This window comes from Caretta caretta, chromosome 1, assembly GCF_965140235.1.
Source record: "Caretta caretta isolate rCarCar2 chromosome 1, rCarCar1.hap1, whole genome shotgun sequence".
NCBI lineage: Eukaryota > Metazoa > Chordata > Testudines > Cheloniidae > Caretta > Caretta caretta.
In genome coordinates this window covers 260,950,308-260,976,572 of record NC_134206.1, presented here as the reverse complement: position 1 = coordinate 260,976,572, position 26,265 = coordinate 260,950,308, and the positions used below count along the sequence as shown (strand labels likewise).

Sequence of the window (26,265 nt, the reverse complement as noted above, 5' to 3'; positions counted from 1 at the left end):
CAGTAATGTTGCCCCGTGCTTTCTGCTGCAGAGTTCGGGATGGAAGTGTCTGCTTCAGCTTGCCCAGCTGGCTGTGCCATGTCATGCCTCATGGCCAGACTCAAAATGATGGAGAAGAGGGGAGAAAAAAAGTCAAAAGTAACCTAGAAATCACAACAAAAAAAGGTCTAAAAATAAGATTCTATAGCAAGATTGTAATATTGGGCATATTGGTGTAATTGTTCATGTGACATTGTATTTCTCAATCCATACACAGTTTGCTGCTTGTATCTACCTGCAATCAAAAATTTTATTTTTTCTTGCTGTTTAATGCATGAAAAGCAGTCTTAGGCATATTTTGATGGCACAATGAAGTACAGATAACTACAGACCATGAGAGTAGGGGAACTAATTATGCTGTCTATCCCACCAGCTCTCAGAGATCAAATACATCGATTGAAGTCTTGTGGAGATATGATTAATCTTAGATGTGATTTCCCCCCAGTATTCAGGAGTTATGTCAAAAAACCTGCACAAAACAAGTCTTCTAGCCTTACAATCAAATTTTGGGGCATTACATATTTCCCTCCACCCCTACAGTAGCTCAGACAACTTCTTCATTCACAGTGTTGGTCCTCGCAAACAAAAACTGCTTTTCTTTCCCTTGTTAATCTAGTTAGCGTGACCACCTCCTGGCCAATCTCCCATCCTCACATTAATCTAGCATCGTCACTCACCCTTATAAATGTTGTGTGTGAATTCTAATACTACATTCTGTTACAAATTACACCTTGTAGGACACGCACACAACTGCTGCGAATTACACCTGGTAGGACACGCACACAAGTGCTGCGAATTACACCTGGTAGGACACGCACAGTTCGAATCTAGGCTGAGGCACAGAAACAAAGTCTACAACTGCAGAGTTCCCAAAAGACACTAAGTTTATTACGCTCGAGCGTGGTGCCCCCCTGCTAGCCAGGAGGGGACCCTGAATGCAGATTATACAAAGGTTACATACCTTTTAGCAAAGCATGTTGCCCTCGTGCATCGGAAACCTTAGCCAATAAACAAACCCTTGTCTTATCTACCACCTATCCCTGCTTGGTGCATTCCTCGTGCTATACCAGTATGTTAATTACACAGCATGGTCCTAAAGCTATGCCTCAGTAACTTTTATTATCAGGATGGGAGGCCTCACATCAAGGCCAAGAGACAGGGAGTTAGAGACTGACAAAAACCAGATACTGGGAGTCAAGGCAGGCTGGAGACAAGGAGGAGGATTTTCACAGGGATTCAATATCTAAGGATTACTCCTCCTGGTGTATGATGTGCTGGCATTTAAACAATGGTGGGCCCCAAACCAAAATGGAGTCACATGTGCTAACTTTTCCTTAACAGTCCTCCCTTTTTTTTTGTACGTCAGTAAGCTATATCGGGGCTGAGTAACCGCGCTGCAAGGTTAGCAACTGCCGACAGCACATACTGCAGCATTGTAGGCATACAAAAAATAACGCAAAAACAATAACAGTCAAAAAAAGTAAATACAAAATACGCCGTCCCCAAGTCCCCACATCCGGTAGCCATGAGGTGAGCCAGTCCCAGACCTCCTGGAATCCGGCTTTGGTAGTGTCGAGGCTGATGTGGTGGAATAGGGCTCTCTGTTGCTTGAGGATGTGGATGTCAGTTTCCATCCTATGGTGCTGATTTACAAATACACAACAGCTTGAATTGACCAGAGCACAAACCCCGCCCTGATTTGCAAGGAGATAATCCAGGGCTAGGTGGTTTTGCAATGTAGTTTGGGATAGCTGGGTGACTTCAATTTGAAGGGCAGAGAGAGCATCTGCAGTAGCATTTGCCATTAGTTCCAAAGCAGCTGAAATGTTAACTATAGCTTTTTCCAGCTCGCTTACTCCCAACCATGGCAGAAACCAACGCACAAAGGAGTGAAAGCCTTTGGGCCGATAAGAAAGGGGGTTTAAAGGAATACTTCGTCGGTCCCTCCATACTAGATTGCGGATCTCTCCCCGGGTCAGGTTCTGGTGTACTGTCACGGCGGGTACTATAGCCCCTAAGGTACATGTACCACACCATCCTGCTGGGAGAACCTTATAGGCTGTGTGATTGCATAACCAATACCAGCCAGACCCCTCGGGGACTGGCCACGGGGTCCTGGGGTAGGTAGAGGGGCCTCCCGCAACAGAGCTGATTTGGGTGGTGTCCTTGCACCCTACAAAATTCCCTACAAAAACTGTATTTTCTATGCCCTTATGTCGTGACACACATAAAGCATAATTACTCTGGGCCACCATATCAATAGACCATATTTGGATTGTAACATTTCAGTTAAATGTAGTGTTTGCCCATAGCTTAGCTTGGAGTGTTCGATTAAGGGGGATAGGTACCCCTACCAACGGGACTCCCTGACCTAAATATGTGGGGGTACGAATACAAATCCAACACTGCGTTCGATTTACACCCTGTTTGATAGCACGGGTTAAATTCAAGAAGCTATTGACCTCCCGTCCTTGTACTGGACTTGGGAATAGGGAGAGAACCCCTCCCAGGCAAACCATACCAATGTCGACATCCTCCCCTGTACTATACAAAAAACACTACCCCCAATATAAGTCCAATAAACAGGAACACAAAAAGTCCTGGTGGGCTGTGAAGGTCCCAGTAGCTGGAAAGCTTAGTCCATAGGTTGGTCGTGGTGTTCATTCGTGAAGTGGCTCATCCAATGGCTTGTCAGGGTCAGGTGGGGGTCCCAGCGCCAACTTAACGTAGCTATGATGGATCCAGGAACCTTTACCTGCAAAGGAGTGGTGGCAGATGGTGGGAGTAATGTTCGTTGCTGTAAGGCGTTTTTGGTATTTATACTTGCCTACAAGCACAGTTCCAGCCTCTGGAATAAACCCACCCCACCACTTTACTTCACATTCCCAAGAATACATTCCGCAACTTTCTCCCTGCCAATGTACAATGCTCCGTCTTTGCCATCAAGGCCAATTCTCAGTGTCTTTTGCAGTCAGGAATTTTTAGATTTTGGTGGTTTTAGCAGAGCAGGCGTTCCTTCTCTCTTGGAACAGGCATGGTTTTGCATTATACAGAGGAGAGGTTACTAGCACGTTACCCTGTAGTGCTTTGGTTTCTTTAGCAAATACTGAATGCAGGTTAGCTTTGTCAGTGGACAAGGGAGAGGTTACTAGCACTTCACCTTGTTTTTTTTTTTGTTTGTTTGTTTTTTTTGCTGTTTAAAAGGAGGAAAGAAAAAAAAAAACCCAGAAGGAGGGACAGACTGATCAGTAGTCGAAGTGAAGTCACCTCGAGGTGGAGGGGTCTTTTTGCAGTAAGAAGCATGGGTCTAGGCAGTCAGTCCTTGGCACTTCACAGCGGTGTTGGTAGTTAGCAGGACTTAATAAGGGCCTTTTCAGCATGGGGCCAGAGTAGTATTTTGTCGAGGGACCTTTATGTAGACCCAGTCACCTGGTTTTAACAAATGGCAGGTTTGCTCAGGATTCTTGAAGCAGGACTTCTTTTACCTGTAAATACAGAGACCTAACACATTTCATTAATGTCTGGCAGTGTGTTGCAGATCTTACAGCTGTTTGGGCACATTTAAGCCCCCCTCTTTCTTGGCTGTTAGCCAAATCCTAGCTGTGAGTAGTGTCCTTGGGCAGGCCAGTGTCTTATCTTTGGACCGAGCCTGCCAAGCCTGCCAGCTACAGCGTTGAATTAGCTCGTCCTCCGTTTTATTTTTTTTCCCCTTCTTGGCTTTTATTAACCTGCAAAGGAAATTTTTACTTTTTACTTATACATTTTTGTTTAAAAAGGAACACATGTACATTGCCCATTATACAGCACTTTAGTCTTATTGTATAATGTATGCCACATATACCCTTCTAGGAAAATGACTCTATTACAGAGCTTTGGAGCAACAAGCCAGGACAAGCACACCCACTTTTGAGGAGTCCACTTGGTACAACTTCTGGTGTCCAATAGCTTTTTTCCCTCCCCAGCCCTCTGGCTAGAAATGTGAGGTAGCCAGAAGGATCTCATGTATAATATGGGGAGTGGGTTAACCTTTGATGTCCTTGCTTCCAAAGACTGTTGGTGTGCAAATTTTAACAACAATTTTTTTAATTAAAAGATCTGGCCAATGAAATTTTTTTTTTTTTTTACTTAAGCAAATGTATTAAACTTTAGTATATCACATTTTTTGATATTATCCAAACACTTTGTATTCCAAGTTGAATAAAACAAGTATCTGCATTTTGATGTAACCCTTCTATTTAGTTTTAAACTAAACTGTCCTATGAAAAATTAAACACAGCAATTCTGGCCACAAGACAAACACCACAAGACAGGACATAGAACACAGAACAGAATTTCTATTGTGCCAGTAAATTCATGAGATGTTGAATTGCTTTTCAGCTGGCATCAGTTTTCTCTGATTTTTTGAAAGACAAAAATAAAACACAGATCTACCCCTTTTGGGCAGTCAGTCATTGCTTAAAATATTTCCTTTTTATACAAATACCCTTGTTAATTGCAGGCAAAACAGAGGAATTACCCATATTTTCTTGTATTTGTTTTATAGGCAGCCCAGGTTTCAGTGGCCTCTACCTTATTAGTTAGGTAATTTACATTAAAATAAATGCTTTCCGGTTTGCTTTTGGATCCACAGGTTAAAGATTCTTACTTTAACAAGGGCACAATAAACTTTACCAGACTTTTGATTGCCTTTTACTTTTAACTCCTGCTGTCAAACACACAGCGACCTGAAAAGGAAGACACCACCTATTGTAGCCTCTTGGAACCTAATAAGATATTAATTAAGTAGCACTGTATAATTGCATTTCTTTGGAAAAGGGCCCATTTTTTTTCAAAATGGCTGCAAAGAAACCAAGAATTTTTTTTTTCTTTTCAGTATTTTACAAAGTTTAACTGCTTAATTCTTTCCAGCAACTAAAGAGTTAACTTTTTACTTTTTTTTTTTTTAAATTACTTGCTTATTTTTCAAAACGACACCCAATTACTTAGATTTTACCATTTTAAGTATTATTCCGGGATTTACATTTTTCATTCCTGTAATTATTTACTCCTCTTTTTTCACTATGACCTTTAAGTTTTCAACCTGTTTTCCAATCTCTCTATCTGTTGCCTGCCCGCTTGGGCCCGATCCTGGTTTTTTTTCTCTGAACTGTCCCTTCCATGAGCACCAGCTTTGTTTCACTACCAAATTAACAAGGAGGGTGGGCTTCTTAACTAGCCCCCAGCCCTCCTGGTCTCTTTTTTAAAATATTTTTACTTACAAGGGCTACCCGAGTCCTCCCCACATGAGGCTTGTCACCTGGACAGAAAGCACGGCTAATTGGCAAGCAAGGAGGTGACGGGCATAAGTCAGAAAGCCGAGGGTAAGCCAGAGGAGGGGCAGAAGCAGGCATAGCACAGAGCGGAGCTGGAGACCCCTGAGATGAATAAGAAAAGGAGGAGGAAAGAGGATGTCCTTTTGCATGCGCATAAGCCCAGTTGTCCCATACATACCAATAATCCATCTGGGCTGGAGCTTTGTCCTCCAGCCTCCTTTTAAGCACTGTTAATGTATCCCCAGCAAAGGACCCATCCGGTGGCCATTCAACAGATGTTTGAGTTGTTAGTGCTGGCCACTCAACCTTACATAAAATAACAGCTTTTTTTCTGCCTAACCCATGGGTGCCAGAAATATTCCCCCAATTCTTGAGAATTTCAGCCAAAGGGGTCCCCTTACTTACACTCTGCCCAGAACCTATAACGGGCTACCAAAAGAACACAAAATGTGCCACCTTATCGCCTAAGCGACGGCTCACACCCCCCCTCCTCGGAGTTCTCAAAGGTGAACTCACCCTGTGCCGGCTGGAGCTGTCCGAGAGGAGGAGTGTAGTCTCGCTTGTTGGGGCGAGCCTAGAGTCCCTTCGTGATCGCCAAAACTGTTACGAATTACACCTGGTAGGACACGCACACAAGTGCTGCGAATTACACCTGGTAGGACACGCACACAAGTGCTACGAATTACACCTGGTAGGACACGCACACAAGTGCTACGAATTACACCTGGTAGGACACGCACAGTTCGAATCTAGGCTGAGGCACAGAAACAAAGTCCACAACTGCAGAGTTCCCAAAAGACACTAAGTTTATTACGCTCGAGCGTGGTGCCCCCCTGCTAGCCAGGAGGGGACCCTGAATGCAGATTATACAAAGGTTATATACCTTTTAGCAAAGCATGTTGCCCTCGTGCATTGGAAACCTTAGCCAATAAACAAACCCTTGTCTTATCTACCACCTATCCCTGCTTGGTGCATTCCTCGTGCTATACCAGTATGTTAATTACACAGCATGGTCCTAAAGCTATGCCTCAGTAACTTTTATTATCAGGATGGGAGGCCTCACATCAAGGCCAAGAGACAGGGAGTTAGAGACTGACAAAAACCAGATACTGGGAGTCAAGGCAGGCTGGAGACAAGGAGGAGGATTTTCACAGGGATTCAATATCTAAGGATTACTCCTCCTGGTGTATGATGTGCTGGCATTTAAACAATGGTGGGCCCCAAACCAAAATGGAGTCACATGTGCTAACTTTTCCTTAACAATTCCTACCATCTCTACTCAAAGAAGAAAGTGCCTTGTGACCAAGAACTGGAATTCAAAACTGAAATGGAATGGTTACTTTTGATCACATTCCTTGTTGTATTAAGGGAGGGATGTGCTTTTGCTATGATTATTAACTCTTTTATTTCTTATTTCTAATTTTAGTGGCTACTGTGGACATCCCAGAACAGACCTGGGGGAAAGCAGACTGGATCCATAGAGATGAAATGACTGACAGACCTGAAGTCCAGGAAAAGGAAGAACAGGGAAGACCTAGACATGCACAGAGACATGAATAAAGACTTGGACTGCACATATAAATTTGGGGAGCATAAAATAAACTACCTTTGAGAAATAGGAAGGTTTCAGACAGGACAACAGGGAAATGATGCAGGGCTAATTTCAGAAGGAATGGGAAATTCAAATGGAGGACAGACAGTTCCAAAAATAAATTTTCAACTATCACATAGGGCTCAAGCATAAGTGAAGTACTGATGCAACAACTAGCTGTCACACCTATGCCTGCAATCCCTGCACAGTAAAACATTTTAAATCAGGATACCACTCCTTATTGAATTACCTCCTACTCTTGCTGCCTCATAGCCATTCCACTCCTTTACAAGATCCTGGAAAGGAAAATTGGAGTCCCAGTGAGATGCACTTTTGAACTTGGAGGATAGCATCTCTATTGCTTTTTATAGTGTACCTATGTCAATTTGTTTTGCTGTTGCAGCTGGCCTGCAACTTTGTGTATAATAGAGGAGCTTCTGGAGTCCTTGCACTAGCTCCCAGAATCCACTGCTTCAGACTGTCAAGTAGGGAACTGTGTGATAAAAAATCCAAAGGGCAATGCAACCATAACTATGTAATGGAGCACAAGTGTGTATACAGGGCAAAACTGCAACCAGAACAGAATGGCTATTGTGGACACACTGCTGCATTGGTACTAACAGCAGCGTCATCCCACCAGTTCAGTTACAAATGGTTCCATTCTCTGCTGTAAACAAAGCCATCAATATGATTCCACTTACCTTCCACACAGTGTTAATCATTTTCCTTGCCACATTTGCTAATTTAACTTATTTAAGCTTTACAGAAGCGTTATCCTTTCTCAGCTTTATCCTCCTATTTGAATGGATCCTTCCATAAACTCATAATCATCAATTTCTGCTATCAGAATCATTTTCACATCAAATGCAACCTGATTCTTACAAAATAAAAACCATTATCAATCTTTGTTCCCAAATAGAACTGAAACCAAACCAAAGCTCTTGGAAAACTCAATGACCATCAGTTAATGTTTTTACCATTATTTTTCATTTCAGTGCAGTCATTGCATTACCTATTTAAGGCGTGAAGCAGAAATAGAGAAATATTGTGAGAAAGGCTTTTCTCACTAATTCTGGCCCTGCTTTGTAGATCTAAGAGGGTAGAATCGTTATCCAAACTTTTGCGTAGTTACATGAACTGAACTACCAAGACTTTGGAGTTGTGTCAGCTTCCGAGCAGTCTAGAAGGATTTGGACTTCTGGAGTATGCGGTTTCTTTGTTGTGAGAAAAATGAAAGACACAGACTTGGTATATTCTTTCTTATTCTACTTTTTAGATTGTTCCTATTATTTCTTTGCATAAAGATGAGTAAAAACAACAAAAGCAGTAATTAAGATTACACACATGTAGCACAGCACCACTTTCAAGGCTCTATCAGACCATCTTTGCATTCAAACTTTAAACCTGGGTGTCACCAGACTGCTTCCAACATCTGTGTGTCTGAACCCACCCCAAACACATTAAAACTCTGTAAGATCATATACCTTTCTGTCATTCATAGTCACTGCCACCAGCTGTATGCCAATCACAATTATGCCTCCAAACCCAAAGCTGCCAATCTGACTGGAGTTGCCAAGGCAGATTCATTTTAATCTGTTCTAGGAATTTATTACTTTAATCCTGACTGTACTACAAAAAATAGTCATTGTTGATAGCAGGTGGTAGGAATCAACAAAGAGAGTTAAACCAATGCTGAATGTAGTTTACCTGCAAGTGTGCTAAGGACAGACCTCAACACTGTTTCAACTGCATTCATTCCTACCACCCTGATGTAAGCAACAGATACTTTTCTAGTGTAGACAAGGCCTTAATTCCCCATTCAGCTGCTTAAAGCACTGCTTTGTTAAACCTAATCTGTTAAGACAATTGGAAACCTGCTGTGGTTTTTCACTAGGGCTGTCAAGCGATTAAAAAAAATGAATCACGATTAATCGCTCTGTTAAACAATCCAAAGCAGTGCAGACCGATGCATGTTCATTTTCATCATTTGAGTCAAATGCCACCAGCAGAAGACTGATTTTCTTTTTTGATGGTTTGGGTTCTGTAGTTTCTGCATCAGAGTGTTGCTCATTTAAAAAAAAAGGAGTACTTGTGGCACCTTAGAGACTAACAAATTTATTAGAGCATAAGCTTTCGTGAGCTACAGCTCACTTCATCGGATGCATACAATGGAAAATATAGTGGGGAGATTTTATATACACAGAGAACATGAAACAATGGGTGTTATTATAAAGACTGTAACAAGAGTGATCAGGAAAGGTGAGCTATTACCAGCAGGAGAGCGGCGGCGGGTGGGATGGGGGGGGTGACCTTTTGTAGTGATAATCAAGGTGGGCCATTTCCAGCACTTTACAAGGACAGGTTTCAGAGGAACAGCCGTGTTAGTCTGTATTCGCAAAAAGAAAAGGAGTACTTGTGGCACCTTAGAGACTAACCAATTTATTTGAGCATGAGCTTTCGTGAGCTACAGCTCACTTCATCAGATGTATACCGTGGAAACTGCAGCAGACTTTATATACACACAGAGAATATGAAACAATACCTCCTCCCACCCCACTGTCCTGCTGGTAATAGCTTATCTAAAGTGATCAACAGGTGGGCCATTTCCAGCACAAATCCAGGTTTTCTCACCCTCCACCCCCCCACACAAATTCACTGGACACTACAGTGCTAATAAACAATGGCCACATAAACACCACCCTATACCGGAAACCTACTGACCGCTATTCCTACCTGCATGCCTCCAGCTTTCACCCTGACCACACCACACGATCCATCGTCTACAGCCAAGCTCTGCAATACAACCGCATTTGCTCCAACCCCTCAGACAGAGACAAACACCTACAAGATCTCTGTCAAGCTTTCTTACAACTACAATACCCACCTGCAGAAGTAAAGAAACAGATTGATAGAGCCAGAATAGTTCCCAGAAGTTACCTACTACAGGACAGGCCTAACAAAGAAAATAACAGAACGCCACTAGCGGTCACCTTCAGCCCCCAACTAAAACCCCTCCAACGCATTATTAAGGATCTACAACCTATCCTAAAGGATGACCCAACACTCTCACAAGTCTTGGGAGACAGGCCAGTCCTTGCCTACAGACAGCCCCGCAACCTGAAGCAAATACTCACCAACAACCACATACCACACAACAGAACCACTAACCCAGGAACTTATCCTTGCAACAAAGCCCGTTGCCAATTGTGCCCACATATCTATTCAGGGGACACCATCACAGGGCCTAATAACATCAGCCACACTATCAGAGGCTCGTTCACCTGCATATCCACCAATGTGATATATGCCATCATGTGCCAGCAATGCCCCTCTGCCATGTACATTGGTCAAACTGGACAGTCTCTACGTAAAAGAATAAATGGACACAAATCAGATGTCAAGAATTATAACATTCATAAACCAGTCGGAGAACACTTCAATCTCTCTGGTCACGCAATCACAGACATGAAGGTCGCTATCTTAAAATAAAAAAACTTCAAATCCAGGCTCCAGCGAGAAACTGCTGAATTGGAATTCATTTGCAAATTGGATACTATTAATTTAGGCTTAAATAGAGACTGGGAGTGGCTAAGTCATTATGCAAGGTAGCCTGTTTCCTCTTGTTTTTTCCTACCCCCCCCCCCCAGATGTTCTGGTTTAACTTGGATTTAAACTTGGAGAGTGGTCAGTTTAGATGAGCTATTACCAGCAGGAGAGTGAGTTTGTGTGTGTATGGGGGTGGGAGGGATGTGAGAAAACCTGGATCTATGCAGGAAATAGCCCGACTTGATTATGTAAAGAGTTGTCACTTTGGATGGGCTAGCACCAGCAGGAGAGTGAATTTGTGTGGGGGGGTGGAGGGTGAGAAAACCTGGATTTGTGCTGGAAATGGCCCACCTGTTGATCACTTTAGATAAGCTATTACCAGCAGGACAGTGGGGTGGGAGGAGGTATTGTTTCATATTCTCTGTGTGTATATAAAGTCTGCTGCAGTTTCCACGGTATACATCTGATGAAGTGAGCTGTAGCTCACGAAAGCTCATGCTCAAATAAATTGGTTAGTCTCTAAGGTGCCACAAGTACTCCTTTTCTTTTTACAAGGACAGTAGGAGGGGAAATAAACAAGGGGAAATAGTTTTACTTTGTGTGAAACCATGCTCCATACCTCATCCCCCTCAGATTTTGGAAGGTGTTTCAGGTTCTTAAATCTTGGGTCGAGTGCTGTAGCTATTTTTAGAAATTTCACATTGGTATCTGCTTTGTATTTTGCAGTAAAAGTGTTCTTAAAATGAACAACATGTGCTGGGTCATCATCTGAGACTGCTATAACATGAAATATATGGCAAAATGTGGGTAAAACAGAGCAGGAGACATACAATTCTCCCCCAAGGAGTTCAGTCACAAATTTAATTAATGCATTATTTTTTTAACAAGCATTATCAGCATGGAAGCATGTTCTCTGGAATGATGGCTGAAGAATGAAGAGGCATATGAATCTTCAGTGCATCTGGCATGTAAATATCTTGTGACACCAGCTACAACTGTGCCATGCGAATGCCTGTTCTCACTTTCGGGTGACACTGTAATTAAGAAGTGGGCAGAATTATTTCCCATAAATCTAGACAAACTTTGTGTTAGCGATTGGCTAAACAAGAAGTAGGACTGCTTGGACTTGTAGGCTCTGAAGTTTTACATTGTTTTATTTTTGAGTGTAGTTATGTCACAGAAAACCTACATTTTTAAGCTGCACTTTCATGATAAAGAGATTGCACTACAGTACTTGCATGAGGTGAACTGAAAAATAGTATTTCTTCTGTTTATCATTTTTACAGTGCAAATATTTGTAGTAATATAAAGTGAGCCGTGTATACTTTGTATTCTGTGTTGTAATTGAAATTGATATATTTGAAAATGTAGAAAAACATCCAAAAATATGTAATAAATTTCAAGTGGTATTGTATTGTTTAACAGTACGATTAATCACGATCAATTTTTTTGAGTTAATCGCATGAGTTAACTGCAATTAATTGACAGCCCTATTTTTAACCTTTTCTGTGAAGAGAGGAAAGCATCTCAAACATTACCTATTTCAATGAAAGTATTTTCATATCTGTACTAGCTGCCAGTGTGTGACACATCAGTGGTCAGCTGAGATGTTATAATCACCAATTTTTGGCTTCCCTCTAAGATAAAATAAAACAAAACAAGCTGTGAGAGGCACTGGGCCAGTTCGTCAGCTGGTGGAAATCAGCATAGCTCCAATGAGTTCCAGGAAGCTACACCAATTAATCCCAGCTGAGGACCTGGCCCAACACACCTGACACTAAAGAGATCTGGGTTCTCTTCTCTTGGGGAGATTTCTTTACTTTTCTTAGCCCAGTTTTCCGCATCTGAAAAGACAAAATACTAATACTCTACCTCACAGTGCTGTAGTAAGGCTACATTCTTTAATGTTTGTAAAATGTTTTAGCATCCTCAGATGAAAGGTGCTATGAAATTGCAAAGTAGTTGTAGTATTACGAAGCTGAAGTTGGGACTGGTAAAAGAGAGTCCTCATGAAAACACAAATCTTTTCAATAATAGCAAAGGAAACATAGGGCCAGAACATTTCTTTTTGTATCAACGGTCTTTTTTTACAAGTTTGCTCTAGGGCGAAAGTCACCTTGTAGTAGAATAACAGATTGAAGTAAGTCCCTTAGTATTTTAAAAGGTGACCAGAAAAGCCTGCAAGACCTCATTATAGGGTTCTGTGTTTCTCCTATAATAAATGATCATATCACTGACACCTAGAGCAGAACAGTGAGCTGAATTCTTTATGGTACTTTAGACATTAGTGACATCAACTTTAGTAGGGGAAATGCAGCGCCCTGAACTCAGATCTCAGCATGTAGGTAAGTGGGAGAAGTCAGCATTCAGTTATTTTTGTTCTTAAATGTATACTTGCAATGGCCTGATTCTCACATGGATAAATGTCTTATCAGTCTTAAACATTTTAAAAAAAATTCAGTCTGTATTTAATGGCCAGTGGTTTTACTAAAAAACCAACCAATCAATTTAGGTAAGTTGCAGTTTTTAACACCCTGCCCCTTTCTTGGTTTTAACAACACCTGTAAAGCTCGAGTCTTCACCACTTTGAGCAGCATGGTTTGTATCTGAGTGTTCACTGCTTAACTGATTATTTCTGTATTGTCTTCTCCACCAGGACTTGATAGTATTTAGTGAGGATGAGCAGACCCCCGCCACCACCATTTTGCCACGCCCGTTTCATGCCGAGGGCTCTTCAAATGGAGCACCACCAGCAGTGCAGGCAGCTGCCAGTGACTCCTGGAACAGAAGTATGATGGCTAAACAGTTCAAAACCTGAGCAGGGACAGAAGTTCTGTATTAATAGAGAATCTTTAACTGAATGAGCTTTACCAAAATAAGTCAGTTTGGGAGGCATTTTATTCAGCAGTAAAGTGATTATATAACATATCTGATACATGGGCCAAAACTCACATCAGCTTCTGGTTTATGTATCCTGTGCTTCAAAGAAATAGTCCATTCTAATGGACAGGGAAAGAGTTCATTGAAATGGGCAGACCTAAAAAGGGTTCAGTTCGATTTCAGGCAACCATCCATAAATTTGGATGCTTGTTTTGACTCTGTCTCCTTTGGTTTCTTACCGTCAACCCTATGATATTATTTAGACCCCCCTGAAGACTTCCCCTAACAAGGCTGCTGCATGTAGGACATCAGCTTCTTTGCTCGTCCATGGGCACCCTCTGTATTTACATTTTCCTTACACTCTAAACTTTCCCTGTTCAGAGGTGTGCACTGGGTGCAATGCTTGGAAGATTGGAATACAGCGGAGCATGAGACTCAACCAGAGAGGCTGTCAATACTACTAGATAGCAGGATGTTCAAACGGTACTGGGGAAGGGTTATAGGAAGGAAGGGACATGTGTGGAAAAGGAGTTATTAAGAGGCAATCAGGGAAGGGAGTGAAGGAAAAGACTAGGGCGTGGAGCTAGTGCTGTGGAAGGAGTCTAGAAGGAAGGGAAGTTTTTTGAGGCTGTGGAGAGAGGAGGAAACATGAACTGTAAAAAAGTTCAGAAGCATTTCAGAGAAAGGGTTGAGATTCAATTCAGTTAATACTTTTGAGACCCCAAATTGTACAGTCCTAGTTTAAGAAGAGTCTCTGAAACAGAATTATTTGTATATTGCTTTCTAACAGCTGATGCTGGCTTAAGTTATTTTTGTAAGCAGGAGCAACTCAGCTTCTCCACAATATGGTTTGTATTTTTCTTCCCTCTACTTCATTGGGACAAAGGGCTGAAATCAGCTTCCTTGAGAAGAGTTCATGTGTTCCTGCTGCTATCTCTTCTCCTGCACCTCAAGTAAGAGTTCTGTGACATCACAATTGGTTGCTATGGAAACAAGTGATGTCACAAGCAGAGAATTAGGACCTCAGGCGCAAGACACGGGGGTGAGAGAATAATAAGCAGCTGGAGTAGGTGAACTCTCAAGGAACCAAGATCCTGTTTTCATGCCAATGCTTGTCTCCTTAGTGATAAAAAACGAGGGGGAGTGAAATGCACGAAATCTCATAGCTTAGAAGCTGAATTTCTTTTACATTTTTAAAGTCTTCCATGAGGCTTCAGCAACTTTTTACATGCTTAATGAAGACACAAAACTGAAGAGTTAGCACAGTTATAAAATTATATTTAGGTATAAGCATAAGAAGCCTATTTGGGGGCCGGGGGGAGGAGAGGGATTGTTTGCTTTTACTCCTTGCCCTTCCCTGCCTTTAAAAACATGGGAGAATGTGTCACTTCATTATTTGTGTTTGTGAAACAGGCCATAAATATGTCTTTCTAAAAAAGCCGATCATAAAAATGGGGGGAGGGGAGAGAACAAGGATGAGGGGATTCATTTTTCTGCTCCTGTGAATGTAATAGGTAAAACCAAAGCTGCCTGCAGTAAAAGCCGGACTTCGCTACATGTAGGGCTGAAATCTCTCCCTACTTATCCTGCAGGGGGAAAAAATGTTTATCATTGGATCGTGTTGCAAAGCCTAAAATAATACTGGGGTCTGTCATGTGACTTTTGGGAAAAATGGACAATCCAAACCAGTTCTACATGTCTTTAACAAATCGTTCTGCTGTAAAAACACACAATAATCCCACTGTGTTTTCTAGAATGGTTCTTATCTCAGCTGATCATAGAATCATAGAAGATTAGGGTTGGAAGAGACCTCTGGAGGTCATCTAGTCCAACCCCCTGCTCAAAGCAGGACCAACCCCAACTAAATCATCCCAGCCGGGGCTTTGTCAAGCCAGGCCTTAAAAACCTCTAAGGATGGAGATTCCACCACCTCCCAAGGTAACCTATTTCAGTGCTTCACCACCCTCTTTGTGAAATAGTTTTTCCTAATATCCAACCTAGATCTCCCCCACTGCAACTTGAGACCATTGTTCCCTGTTCTGTCATATGCCACCACTGAGAACAGTCTAGCTCCATCCTTTTCGGAACCCCCCTTCACGTAGTTGAAGGCTGCTATCAAATCTCCCCTCACTCTTCTCTTCTGCAGACTAAATAAACCCAGTTCCCTCAGCCTCTCCTCATAAGTTGTGCTCCAGCCCGCTTCTTATTTTCATTGCCCTCCCCTGGACTCTCTCCAATTTGTCCACATCCTTTCTGTAGTGGGGGGTGGCCTCACCAGTGCAGAATGGAGAGAAATAATCACTTCCCTGGATCTACTAATGCAGCCCAATATGCTGTTAGCCTTCTTGGCAACAAGGGCACCCTGTTGACTCATATCCAGCTTCTCGTCCACTGTAATCCCCGGGTCCTTTTCTGAAGAACTGCCGCTTAGCCAGTCGGTCCCCAGCCTGTAGCAGTGCATGGGATTCTTCCGTCTTAAGTGCAAGACTCTGCACTTGTCCTTGTTGAACCTCATCAGATTTCTTTTGGCCCAATCCTCCAATTTGTCTAGGTCACTTAGATCCTATCCCTACCCTCCAGCATATCTACCTCTCCCCGCCAGCTAAGTGTCATCCGCAAACTTGCTGAGGGTGCAATCCACGCCATCCTCCAGATCATTAATGAAGATGTTGAACAAAACTGGACCCAGGACTGACCCCTGGGGCACTCTGCTTGATACCGGCTGCCAACTAGACATGGAGCCATTGATTGCTGCTTGTTGAACCCGACGATTTAGCTATCTTTCTATCCATCTTATAGTCCATTCATCCAATCCATACTTCTTTAACTTGCTGAAAAAAATACTGTGGGAGACTGTGTCAAAAGCTTTGCTAAAGTCAAGGTAGATCGTGTCCACCACTTTCCTCATATCCACAGAGCCAGTTATCTCATCATAGAAGGCAATCAGGTTGGTCAGGCATAAGGCTTATCAAATTGGCTGCATCAGATGTGCATGGTACTTGATTTCAAAGATACCATGTATGGCTGAGTTCAGAATGGAACCCAACCAAAGAAAGGGGTTTAAGATATATAGTGTTTTTTTTTTAAAGAAAACAACTCAGCTGAAAGCATCTGCACTAATTATAATTCCCCTTATAGCTTGTTCCCTTCTCTCAATATGTTATCCAAAGTTTTGATTTATACTGTCACCATTTCAATTCATTTTTGCTGAATAGCATACCACTGGTAAGTATACTTGGAAAACATACAGCTCTGAATCGGAGCATGCCAGGATGTTCCCCCGTTTTGAGCTTCTGGCTTTTACAGGTCTATGGTAGGTTGCATAATAGCTTGTTATGCTTGTCTTTCCATTCTAGTTTTCAATTAACATTTTTCCCATATGTTCAGTAGAGGCTTACTGTTAGAATGGCAGAGAGCGCTGCAAGGTGTGTAGGGAGAGGTATGTGTGGGAGGCAAAGTGCTGGACTAGGAGTGGCTCTGCAGATCAGGAATGAAGTGTATTTTTTTAATAATTATTTATATTGCAATAGGGCCTAGAGACCCCAATTAGGGCCTCATTGTGCTGTGTGCCATACACAATTGTAAATGACAGTCCCTGTCCCAAAGAGCTTAACATTCCTAATATATGAGATGCAATAGATAGAGTGAAATAATTTGGATAGCATAATAATCAGCAGAACAGTGTGTGAAAGCTTACATGGAATTGCCTGTATAGTCTTGACCCTGGCTATCAAGTACTTTTCAGTCTCAGTTCTAGGAATGAGAAAATTGCAAACACACACACACACTTCTTCAATCAGATTTTACATATTAACTAAGATGTGGAAAGTCAATACTCAGAGTTAGTTATTCTAGTTGAATAAGTAGACCCAATAGTCAGACTTATTAGCGCAGTCTAGTGAACACCTTGAGTTTTTCATCTACAAATTCCATTTCTGAACTGCTCAGTACCCACTAAGAACAGAGAAAAGTTATAGTTGAAATTTTAAAAAGCAGCAGCAACCTGAAATTGGTGCATGCGGCTTAGTTCTAGTTAAAGCGACAGCAGTTAAACCACAGTTGAAACCCCAAAGAGAGGATGGCTGAGAAATAGAAGCATATCCTAAAAACCTGCAGCATTCTCTTTTCATATAACATAAATGAGGTATGACTGCAATCATAGTTACTGAACACATGACACTTAAGTGACTTCCTTTCCCCCTTTCTTTGAAAAAGCTAATTTCCTTCTTCTAGTTGCTCATTCTAGAAGGTGGCTGCCTGCAGTGCATTGCTGTGAAATTCAATGCAGCCCTTATTACAACCACCAAAAACCCAACAACCAAAAAACCCTCAGATACAGAGAAAAATCAAAAGAGATGGTTTCCAGAAACTAGTCAAAATGCAAATCCAGCATGGGAAAAGGGAATAGGATTTAACAATGTCTGACACCTAAACATTCTATTTGAACTGGTCTTATGTATGTTAAGGAATAATGGGCCAGACCTTCAACTAATGTTAACTAGCATTGCTCCATTGAAGTCAGTGGTGCTACAACAACTGAGGATTCGCCCAGTATCTTGGTTCTGTAAATTCCTAAAGAAATGTCAGTATTATATCAGATTGAAAAATGTGGCTAATAATAAAGGCAATGAGAAGCTGGTTATGAAACAGGGCTCTGAGGTGGGAGATTTCCTTTGAGGGATTTGACACATATGGTAGGTCTACACTGCAATAAAACACCCCCGGATGGCCTGTTTTAGCTGCCTGGGGGTTGGGCTGTGGGGCTATAAAATAGTATAGACATTTAGGCTGGAGCCTAATGGGGTCCCAGAGCCCAAATGCCTCGGTGGCAGAGGTGGCTGTCCCTTGATACGAGGATGATGTCTGTCAGGGGGAAAAGTCATGATGAGATGTAAGAAGGCTGAGGCGTCCAATCTGTGCTCTACAGGTTTTTCCACGTATGTGACAGGTAGTTGCTTGGAGAAAGCACAACTGCTGGCTGGGATGCTGTACACTTTCTTTCCTCCTCTGCCGTTTCTCCGCCTCTTGAGCAAGGTGATTCTCTTCAAAATGGGCTGAGGCTTGATGCATGATGCGATGCCATTGCAGTCTATTGCCAGCCAGCTCTTAACAATTCGTGGGATCAATGGCTCCCTTCTTAAGATACACTTTCATGATACCCTTGTTGTGTTTCCTCTGTCCCCCACGGGTCCTCTTACCATGACTAAGTTGAGAAAAGAGGACTTGCTTCAGAAGACGAGTATCAGCCATCCACACACAATGACCAGCCCAGTGAAGTTGATGTTTCATAATCTTTGCCTCAACACTGGTGATATTAGCAGCAGAGAGAACACTTCCATTGGTGCGATGGTCTTCCTACCCGATACAGAGAAACTTTCTAAGGCAGCACTGTTGGTACCACTCCAGATGCTTAAGATGGCTTTGGTATGTCATCCATGTCTCACACCCATATAGGAGAGTGGGGATAACCGCTGCATTGTAGATCTTAGTTTCCATCTGCAGATCTCTGTCAATAAAGACGCGATGAAGCAACTTTCTGAAGGATGTGCTAGCATAGCGGATCCTATATTCCATCTCCACATTAAGATCCAAATGTCTACATGGCAATTTTATAGCCCTGAAGTCTGAGGCCCATGAGCCCATGTCAGTGGGGTGCCAAAGCTCAGGCTCCAGCCCAAGCCTCAATGTCTACACTGCAATTTTACAGCCCCACAGCCCAAGTCAACTGACATGGACCAGCTGTGGGTATTCTATTGCAGTGTAGACATACCCTGTATATGTTTGTGTGCGTAGTCAGAGAAGTCAGACACTGAAAGGAGAAGCTTTGGCTATTTAGACAACAAGCAACTTTCAGTCCTTTTTAAAATGGTTAGCGGGACAATTATTCTGCAAGCTTTATAGCCCAGCTTCCAGAGTGTCTCATTATTGTTATCCTGTCAGGCAGTTAATGTTTAAAACCATTTATTTTCTGTTTTCACATCTGCACCTCAAGAAATGCATTCTATTTTATCTAAACTGAAATGGATCTGGCTGTTCCGTTTGGGAAAATATTGACTGTAATGTCCCGGAGTGGTCTGTTTGCCTGTTTTCAAATTCAAAACAAAGTAAAGAGGAATTAACTGCTGAATTGTTGGTCTGACATCAGAGAAAATCAGCCCCTAGAAATTGCCCTGGCACTGCCTAGGGGTAGGCTGGGCACCAAAAGGGCCACACCAAAAGGCTAAAAGCAGTTTCACCCTCCATTCCCCTGACACAGCTCTATCAGGGCATGCCAATTCTAACCTACAGCCCCACCCTTGAACACATTAACTAAGACATTAAAAAGAAAACAGGCAAAATATTAATGCAATAGCCCACCGTATGTTGCCTTGCCCTTTGTGGGCTGAGAACACAGCATGCTCAGCCCCTCTGGGGGATGGTTCATATCATGTTGCTCCCAAGCAGTGCTCTCAGCTAAAATTCAGGGCAGCCCTGATGGGTTTTAGACTAGGGACAATGAACCCAATTGGAGAACAAATATCTGATAATGGTCTCTTCAGTCTAGCAGAGAAAGGAACAACATGATCCAGTGGCTGGAAGTTGAAGCTAGACAAATTCAGACTGGGAATGAGGCATACATTTTTAACAGTGAGGGTAAATGCCATTGGAACAACTTATCAAGGGTTGTGGTGGATTCTCCATCACTGGCCATTTTAAAATCTGGACTGGATGTTTTTCTAAAAGATCTCCTGTAGGAATTATTTAGGGGTGGTTCTGTGGCCTGTGCTATACAGGAGGTCAGACTAGATGATCACAGTGGTCCCTTCTGGCCTCAGAATCTATGACTCTAGGGAGCAGTAGGACACAGAACCTTTCATGGGCTGACAGAGTCAATTAGGGAAAACTGTAGGAGGGCAATACTGTGACTATCTTACATGCCCAGGTTTCAGTACTGCCCCATCCCGATTGCCCAGGCAGGGCTAAAGCCTGCAACCCTTTTTTTCTATCAATGCTAAAGGATAAGTCATCAGACTGGTGGCACGATAGCAGAGGACAGGTGCAGATGGGGTTCATTTAAATGGCAAGGCTCAGCTGCCAAGTATAAAAAGGAGAAAGAACAAAGTTGGTGGGAAGATGTTGGCCTCAGCCTGATGGGAGTTTGGCTGCTACACCATGCACCTTGGAAAGAGAAGAATCTTGTCCTTGGTTGATTTTTCTGCTTGTATCCAGAAAGGGTGAGATTACATTCTGGAAAAAAGAACAAGTGTCTTTGTTTTCTGTTTGGTGAGCTACTTGGGAGTGGGGGTGGGGAGCCCACTATATGACAGATCCTTGGGGTCCTGACTCCTCCTTAAACAAAAATAATCATTAATAACATTGTAGCTAGAGAAGCTAAAATGAGATTAACAATCCTTATGCTTAGGTCAGAGTGAAGGTGTCAGGAATAGTTCCAACCCCCATGCTCATCATTGCATAATTACTAGGAATGTTAACCATGCTCTGAAGATTCCTATATTGTCCATTGCTGGAGACAACCTATAGGACGAAAGGAACCAGCGATCTGATTAAAGTGCAACAACTCGTATGCTCCAGATGACATATAATGCAATATAAAAGAATTATTGCTCTGCTCTCACCTGCATGGCTGTACATAAGGTATAACAACTGAAGTCAATATTTCCACTAACGTAAAACTGGTGTAAGTGAGAGAAGAATCAGATCTATATTTATAAATTAAAAAACAGGGTGAGAGCGTGGCCTGTGACCTTGTAACTGTGTACTCCTCAATTCTGAGACCCATGTTTTATGTTTACGCAGCCTTTCAAAGAGATACTTGTTGGCAAACTCAAGGGTATTTTCACAGTGCAAGCACTATAAACACTGAAAAATCTTTAGAGACAGAGGAGATGACTCATCTTTGGCTCAACTGATCAAAAAATACAGTTCATGTACCATGTTTGTTGGCTGATGCGTGAGTCCATAGACTTCTTTGTGGAACAAGGCAGTTAAAAAGGAATTAACTGCAACTTTGGAAGAAATTCTTCTGGCTGCAAGGAAATAAAAGTAACATTCTGGAGCACTTTTGGCTGCAGATAGTGCCAAGAGAATGAGCGAGTAAGCTCTTGGATCTCTCCCCAAAACTATTGCAGGGGGATTTAATAGTTTTGGATGCATTTTGACTAGTTCCTGGAAACTTTCTCTCTTTTAATGATTTTTCTCTGTATCTGAGGTTTGTGATACTGTAATACCAAGCTATTGAAGAAGACTAGTCTGATCATTTCTAGGAACCAAGCCTCTCATAGGTGATTAGCATTTAAATAAGACAGTCAGTGAGGACTATAAGTTACATGCACCAAAACAGCATTCAGCTTGAGCAAGACAAATTTGAATACAATACTATGACTAGAATCATAATTATAGATATTGAAGAGAGCACAGTGTTATGGGTTGTTTATAACCAGTCAAAGGGCAGCACTATTGAAATAACAGGGGTGCTGCAGGTCAGGATCAATCACGGGCAAAGATCTGTGGGAGAGCAGTTCTAGAACAGCAAAGTCGGTTGCATAGTTACAGCGAGGCTGGTCCCGCAACTACTGTTTGAATAGTAGATAGAGCACTGGACAGACTCATGAGACCTGGTTCTATTCCTGGCTCGGCAAGTGACCTGCTGTGTAGCCTAGCGCAAGTAACACCCTTCTCTGTGCCTCAGTTTCCCCATCTGTAAAATGGGGATAATGATACTAACCACCTTTGTAAAGTGCTGTATAAGAACTAGATACTATTGTTATTGAAACCTAGATATTTTGGCTCAGATACAGCTGTGATGGGTGGCAGTATAACACCCTAAAATAGAAATTTCCAATTTGTGTGCTGTTTACGCCTCACCTTCTTTTGTACTTTTTGAAAACATTCCCAAAGTGAACAGAAATAGAAACCAATATTTTCAAAAATTGGGTGTCTAAAGTTAGATTCCTACAGCCTTATTTAAGCATTGAAATAAATGGGCATAATTTTCAAAAGCGATCAGTTCCCCTGGCAGCTAACATTCACTTCAGTGGCAATCAACACTCCTGAAAACCAGATCACGTATATAGGTGTGTAAATAAGAATTTGGGACCCTAACTTTAAAGCATCTATTTTTTATGAACTTGGCCAGAATGTTTTCCTGGCAATTCTGTTCCACTGTTTATGTACATAGAGAGCATGTTTACGTTTGTCAAACCCACACCATCTTTTGGGAGACGACTACTGGAGGATGGCAGAATTCCTGCCTAGAAACTGCAGCTAGCTGTTCAGACTCAACCTGTTCTAATCTCCAGAGAGACACAGGACTGGATTCACAAGGGGGACTTAGGCACTTAACTGGCACGTTAAGTGCCACTGGTATTCACAAAATCACCATTCAGCTGCTGCCTAAACCAGTAAACCCCTAAAGTCCCTAAGCACCTAAGGCCTGGTGGGATTCACAAAATTCCCCTGCCTACCTTGCATTTGGGGCCTGATCCAGTAGGCATGCTCAGAGGATACCTTAGAGCATGTCTATCAGATTGGGCCCCACACAAAATGGTGGAGGTGGTGCCACTTGCCTTTTACCCAGTGTCCTGGTGGGTAGAACACTAAACCCAGGGATTTAGGGTGACCAGATGTCCTGATTTTATAGGGACACTTCGGATATTTCGGGCTTTGTCTTATATAGGCACCTATTCGCCGCCCCCCCACGTCCCAGTTTTTCACACTTGGTATTTGGTCACCCTACAGGGATTTAAACCAGGACTCCCACCTCCCAGGTGAGCAGCAATAGTCATTAAAAAAAAACGGGCCAGAATGCATTTCCATTCCTCATCACTCAAAAATGAGAGTACCAGAAGTCTGAGGAAGAAGCCAGAGTGGTGTTCCGGAGCATTCCAGCATGACTCAAGCCCTGCAGGCGAGAGCCCTAACCATTGTGCTGCAGAGGTACTCTCGCTCTTGCTCCTTCTCACTCTGGCCCAATGAATTATTTATACACAGTGGAACAGGTCCAACAGGAGAGACTCAGAGCCCCACCCCAAAGTACCACATAGCCCAGTGGTCAGAGCACTCTTCTCAGCAGTGGGAGACCTGGGTTCATGTTCCTGCTCCACATCAGGCAGAGAGGGAATTTAAACCCAGGTCTCCCACATCCTGGGTGAGTGCGCTAACCACTGAGATATTGGCTATAAGGGGGGCACCACTGCCTCCTCTTGGCTTAGGTGTCTAACTTCAGGAGAGGTTTCACGGCTATGAATCCCAAGTAGAGATAGGTGCTTAAATCCAGAGGGAGGTGACTAACTCCCATGGAGGGATGGGGTATAGGCTTATACCCCTTTTGCATTTTCTGCTAGGGAGCTTAGGTGGCTCCCTACTTGGTTTACTGGCTTTTGTGAATCCCATTTTTAGGTACCCAACTCTCCCCATATATTGTACAAGGACCCTGGGTCCCTAACTTGGGGTAGTGAATTCCACTAGGCAGCATGGCATCTAAAAGTGAGATGGTGCAATGGTCAGTATTGCAGTGCCTACATGCCTCATGAATCTAGCCCACAGTGCTGTTTGGAGTGGCAGAATTTGGCCAGTAGCATATGTGCTTGTTCACTATCCTTTGCTTCCTATCCCTTCCAGGGGAATGAATGAAGTGGTTCCGAGGGCAGAGGCAATGAGAGTCAACCAAAAATGAATGCAGAAAGCAGCATTTCCTAGTATTAGCTCCCCTGTGGGGGTGTTCTGGTTCCGTAAGCTGGTGTTCAGGTTAAGAAAACCGCAGAAGGGTAAATGGAATGAAATAGGAGCCCAATGCTGAAGGAGAGAGGTACGGATCATAATAAGGGGAAGGAAAAGGAAGAGCATCTTCAACACATTTCTCAGATGGCTCCTTGCCACTACTCTCAGCTTTACACTGTTTCACTGTGAAAAAACTGGAGTGTATGTATTTGTGACAGGCGTCGGTCAGTCCTCCGAGCCCCTAGGGGTGATGGAGAGCAATGGTCTCCGGGGCAGGCCTCGGCCCCACCTCCCGGGCGTTGGGGAATTAGCGGGGAAGGTGTGCCGGCAAGAGTCAGTAGCGCGCCCCTCAGGCAGGGGAGCACCGGCAAGAGTCAGTAGCGCGCCCCTCAGGCAGGGGAGCGCCGGGGTAGGGGAACGCAGGCCGACCTAACTCCACTGCGTTCCAGCCCAGGGCCCTGACAGTGGCGGGAGGCGAAGGTCCCACCGCTGGGTCAGCGGGGCAATCCGCACCCGCTGACCAACACACCCACCCCACGGTGTAGTTGGGCCCCTGGGCTACTTCCTACCCGGTCTCTCTCAGGCGGGTTGCTCCCCGCTCCCCCTCGGTATCGGACTCACGCTGGCCCGGGCTGCAGTCAGGCCCCTCCAGGTCCTCCGGGTATTCAGCGGCCGGCAGCCCTGGTTGCCACAGGCCTTCCCCCCGGTCAGGCTCCTCCTTGCCCAGGGCTTCACCTGGGTCAGCAGCAGGATCGCGAGGGAGCAGCCTGTGTCTGTCTCCTTCCCTGGTGCTCTCCTCGCTGGGCAAAGGGCCCCGCCCTTTGTACTTCCTGTCCCACCCCTCCCCTTCCGGGGATTGGCGGAAGCTTGGCCTGGCCCCGCCCACTCAGGCTCAGAGGGTGGCTGTTTACCCTCTGGTTTGGAGGGGAGCCACCCTGGCTCCCTACAGTATTATTAAATGACTTCCAAATGTGTTTTCTACAAAGGCTATAGTATTGAGAAGGCACTTTAATTTACACTTCTAACTTGTTTATATTTTTCTGAAAAATATAGAGTTAAGGTATAGAGATTTCAGATCTTTCCATTATTAGAAATATATTATCTCATCACTCCTTACCTACGCACATACGTGCACACACACAAACACCTCCCCCTTTCCCCTGCCCCAGCAATTAAAGACCCACCTCTCAAATGTAACATTTAACAAGAACATATAGCATCTTTGTTAAAAGACAGAATGTATCTACCATTGAATCAGTACATTAACTGATTCCAATCTCCCCACTGTATCAACAGTTTAATACAGCAGGCAGTTAGTGTACTGGTCTTTCTATTATCTCTGAGCTCTATTTCCTTTGAAAACTGTAATTACTCGCAGAGGAACTTTCATTCACACATTCTTAAACTGTGAGATACATTTCAACTTTTTTAAAATCTCCTGTCACACCTGCTGACTCTCTGCTTTGAAACCTGTAATGCATGCATGCATATCGGGCTAACATGGAAATTGCTCACAGCAATAGCCTCTGGGAATCTAGCTCTGTCTAACAAAACCACATGGTGGTGTATGAAGAATAAGGCAGTGAGTACCTGGAAAAAGAAAGTGGAGATATCAAGATAGAGCAATCGAGAAGGCACTAGTACTGTAGGACAGAGCTTTATATCGTAGAGGGACAGTAGCACATGGGAATCGAGGGCAGGCCAGAACCATAGGTGCTGGAACTAGGGGTGCCAGGGGTACGACTGCACCACCTGGCTTGAAGTGGTTTCCATCATATATAGGGTTTACAGTTTGGTTCAATGTCTCTCAGCACCCCCACAATACAATTTGTTCCAGCACCCTGGGCAGAACCATATTCCAACTACTGGGAGCATCTCAAGATCCTCTGAAGCAATCTTTCCCAAGCTCCTTCTGGTGAATGCTCAGAGAGAACAGTCCTTAAATTGTGTTGAGACAAGGTCCTAAAGGGTGATAGTAAGAGTAAAAAGGGAGGGGACAATATGTTGGAGAACTTCTCCCACCACTTTATGAAAAACAAGGGCTAATCCCGCTCTCACCCTCCCCCCTTTTCTTAGATTCAAACAGTTCTGTGAGTCTATATTAACTGTATAAGTAAGTTGAGATTTTCAAGATTAATTCTGGTCTGCCTGAAATTACGTACATCATGTTAGCAGGAT

At 43.3% G+C, this 26,265-nt stretch overlaps 1 protein-coding gene and 1 long non-coding RNA gene across 5 annotated transcripts in view; one reads left to right on the top strand and one right to left on the bottom strand.

Annotated features, from left to right (window-relative positions):
• ENTHD1 (ENTH domain containing 1) overlaps window positions 1–26,265 on the top strand; it is a 99,510-nt gene that overhangs the window by 67,398 nt on the left and 5,847 nt on the right. The window contains exon 5 of the mRNA XM_048834638.2: window positions 13,145–13,277. Coding sequence (XP_048690595.2) covers window positions 13,145–13,277 — 133 coding nt within the window. The remainder of the gene's footprint in view (window positions 1–13,144; window positions 13,278–26,265) is intronic.
• On the bottom strand, window positions 906–24,867 carry LOC125629278 (uncharacterized). 4 transcript variants are annotated; one of them, XR_012666377.1, is made up of 2 exons: window positions 24,709–24,867; window positions 906–3,767 (listed from the first exon to the last, which is right to left on the bottom strand). It is a non-coding gene; the product is annotated as an uncharacterized LOC125629278 (long non-coding RNA). The 4 variants fall into 4 exon arrangements; XR_012666375.1 differs by lacking the exon at window positions 24,709–24,867 and adding an exon at window positions 6,092–6,700; XR_007354392.2 differs by lacking the exon at window positions 24,709–24,867 and adding an exon at window positions 5,868–6,085.